Source organism: Chlorocebus sabaeus, chromosome 21 (genome assembly GCF_047675955.1).
Source record: "Chlorocebus sabaeus isolate Y175 chromosome 21, mChlSab1.0.hap1, whole genome shotgun sequence".
NCBI classification, from domain to species: domain Eukaryota; kingdom Metazoa; phylum Chordata; class Mammalia; order Primates; family Cercopithecidae; genus Chlorocebus; species Chlorocebus sabaeus.
This window is the reverse complement of record NC_132924.1, coordinates 87,647,539-87,650,038: the sequence shown is the minus strand read 5'-3', so window position 1 is coordinate 87,650,038 and position 2,500 is coordinate 87,647,539. Positions and strand designations below refer to the sequence as shown.

The window sequence follows — 2,500 nt, the reverse complement described above, 5'->3', positions numbered from 1 at the left end:
CAAAACCTACAGCCTCCATTTGTTGCACAAGCCAAACAGACATTTTTCAAACTAATTAGCCAATAATATGCAAGAGAAAAAGTAATATCGTGCGACTAACAAAGGTGTTGATGATTGAGTGCTCACACTGTAATTAGTGTGTCAGGCCCTCGTTTCTCTGCCAAGCCTCAGCTATTAATTGCACCAAATTAGAAAACTATATCAGAGGCAAAATTATTCTTTCACTTGTCATTTTGAGAGAGGGAATTCATTCCATTCAAGAGGCAGGTTAAAAAGAGGGGAAGCAGATACTAATCTGCTTATGTCATGTAAATAAATGTTCCTTGTGCTATCTGTAAGGAACTGTGCTAGGCATCTTAAAACTGCTGGAAAAGTAGTTACCTTCCAAGTTGCTGCATTACGCCTGAAGTAAGCAAATGTCCGTGTAAACCAGCTGTAAATTTCATTAAGTGTTAACTGCCTGTCAGATGACTCCATGATAGCCTGAAATGAGACAAGATACATAGTGACATAAAATAATGGTTTACTAACTAGACTAGATGACACTTTCTCATCCAAGCCTTACTTTAAGCATTAATGAATTTTAATTTAATCAGGCAAAGTTAATTTTCCTTCTACTTACCTGCCTTATGAGAGTTGCATAAGTAAATGGAGGTCTGACATCTGCATTTTTATAAAATTCGTAGTTTGGGGCAATTTCTATAAAAATAAAAACTAGGTGTTAATTCTGCTAATAATTCACATTATATATAATTGATTTTTCATATTTCCTCTAGTATTGGTAAAGTGATTCAGTGAGAAAGCCACTGACTAGTGAAAGCACAAAGCATGACAGTGGAATTGAATTATATGGAAAAGGCCATTTCTGACGTGAAGTGCAAATGAAGCATCCCCTAGTTGTTCGTGGTACTTCAGGAACTGCATGACCAGCTGGCCTGAGCATTTTTTTCCAATAGCCAGGTCTTCTTTAAAGCGAGTAGTTTAGGCATATTCTTACATGGACTTTTGCCCCCCTGCCATAATCTTTGCTTCTCTCATCTAAAATGTCTTAAGGTACACCAGGCTCATCTCTCTGCATCTGTGGCCATCTAACAAAGGAAACACAAAACCCTCACCAAGCACCCATGTTGAAAATGACTTCACTTTTTGTAAAGAGGGGGCTCTGGGCTAATAATGGTTACAATGTGTGCCTGTGATTATCCAGATGCTCCAGGGATGGCAGGTGGGGGAGAAGGGAGAAGGGAAAAGGGTAAGAGAGGGAAAGAAGGTAAATTTTTGTTTCATGCAAATGCAAACTTTGCCTCTCACAATGCTTCTTAAGCAAAGTACCATATAGGCATTAGGAGCTGTGGCAGGATTTCATTTAGGTAGCACCTTGATACAGACTGATTCATGTAAACCTCGAACTGTCTTGCATAAAGCAACGGTGTTTCGGTGTTTCGTATATGTCCTTTAAAATGGCTCTTCTCTACAGCATTACTCACAGATGCTGGATTGCTAGTCTTCCCTCAGAGATCAAAGGATCTCATTGAATTGAGGTGATAATATGGGCTATCCTGACATCTCTCAGTGTCTCTAATGGGGAGAGCTTTCTTTCCTGAACAACCATTCAGAACAATTCATCATGATGTGCTTAGGGAATCGCCCCTATTCCCATTTACCAGGAATAAAACAATTATCACTCCATAAATCATGACATGAGTTTCCATGTGCTCTGGAATGGCTCATGTACAGTTGATTCAGCTACAGTTTTCCTCTCCCAAAGTAAAAGCGCTCTACTGAGCATTCATATCCTACCTGATGACATGGGAATGTTGTATTTGTCTGAATGTCGCCTTCGTATGGCTCCCACATTGGGCACACTGGCTGGGGTGATTACTGAGGGTCCCTGGGTAATCGGGGTGACTGGGGCCGTTGGTGTGGTAGGGGTTTGAGGTAAGCTCTGTGGGGATGTCTCCAACATATTCTTCGACATGGTGACACTAGACACCAGATTTAGCTGCAAAGGCCCAAGAGAAGGGCAGGAAAAAGGTAGAGACAAGAGAAAAAGACTTAAAAAGGTTTGACAAATGAGAGTGGATTCACTTCTACAGCTGTGTTGCCACTAATAAGCTGCAAAAGGAAGCAGCCAATCTCAACTAATTACAGGATGAAATTGTATCATAAGAACTCTAATTAGAGGATGCTGTTAGAGGTTATCTAATAATCTACTGCAATGTTACTTAGGACTAACTCCTTCTTGTCCTACCAGACTTCAGCGAAAGTCTATTTCCTTAAATAAAAGCCAGTTGCTGATTATTGACTGCCCCTGTTGTTAAACAGGTCTAGCCCCCAGTGAAGCAACAACAACAGCAATAATGAAGGATGCAATGTTTTCAACCAATAGGACTTAAAATAAGTTGCTATTCTGTTGCTGCCAGAATTTTTTTTTTGTAGTCCCAAATCTCAGCTGAGAGGCTCCAGCCAGCTGGAAAATTTTACACTGACCTTTAGTCTCCTT

At 40.3% G+C, this 2,500-nt stretch overlaps 1 protein-coding gene across 6 annotated transcripts in view; it reads right to left on the bottom strand.

Moving 5' to 3' along the window:
• Nucleotides 1-2,500, bottom strand: part of FOXP2 (forkhead box P2) — a 592,983-nt gene that overhangs the window by 33,754 nt on the left and 556,729 nt on the right. For all 6 annotated transcript variants that reach the window (XM_038004457.2, XM_073009292.1, XM_073009288.1 and 3 more), the window contains 3 exons: nucleotides 1,798-1,999; nucleotides 623-699; nucleotides 382-483 (listed from right to left, as the gene is read on the bottom strand). In XM_038004457.2, the coding sequence (XP_037860385.1) occupies nucleotides 382-483; nucleotides 623-699; nucleotides 1,798-1,999 (381 nt within the window). The remainder of the gene's footprint in view (nucleotides 1-381; nucleotides 484-622; nucleotides 700-1,797; nucleotides 2,000-2,500) is intronic.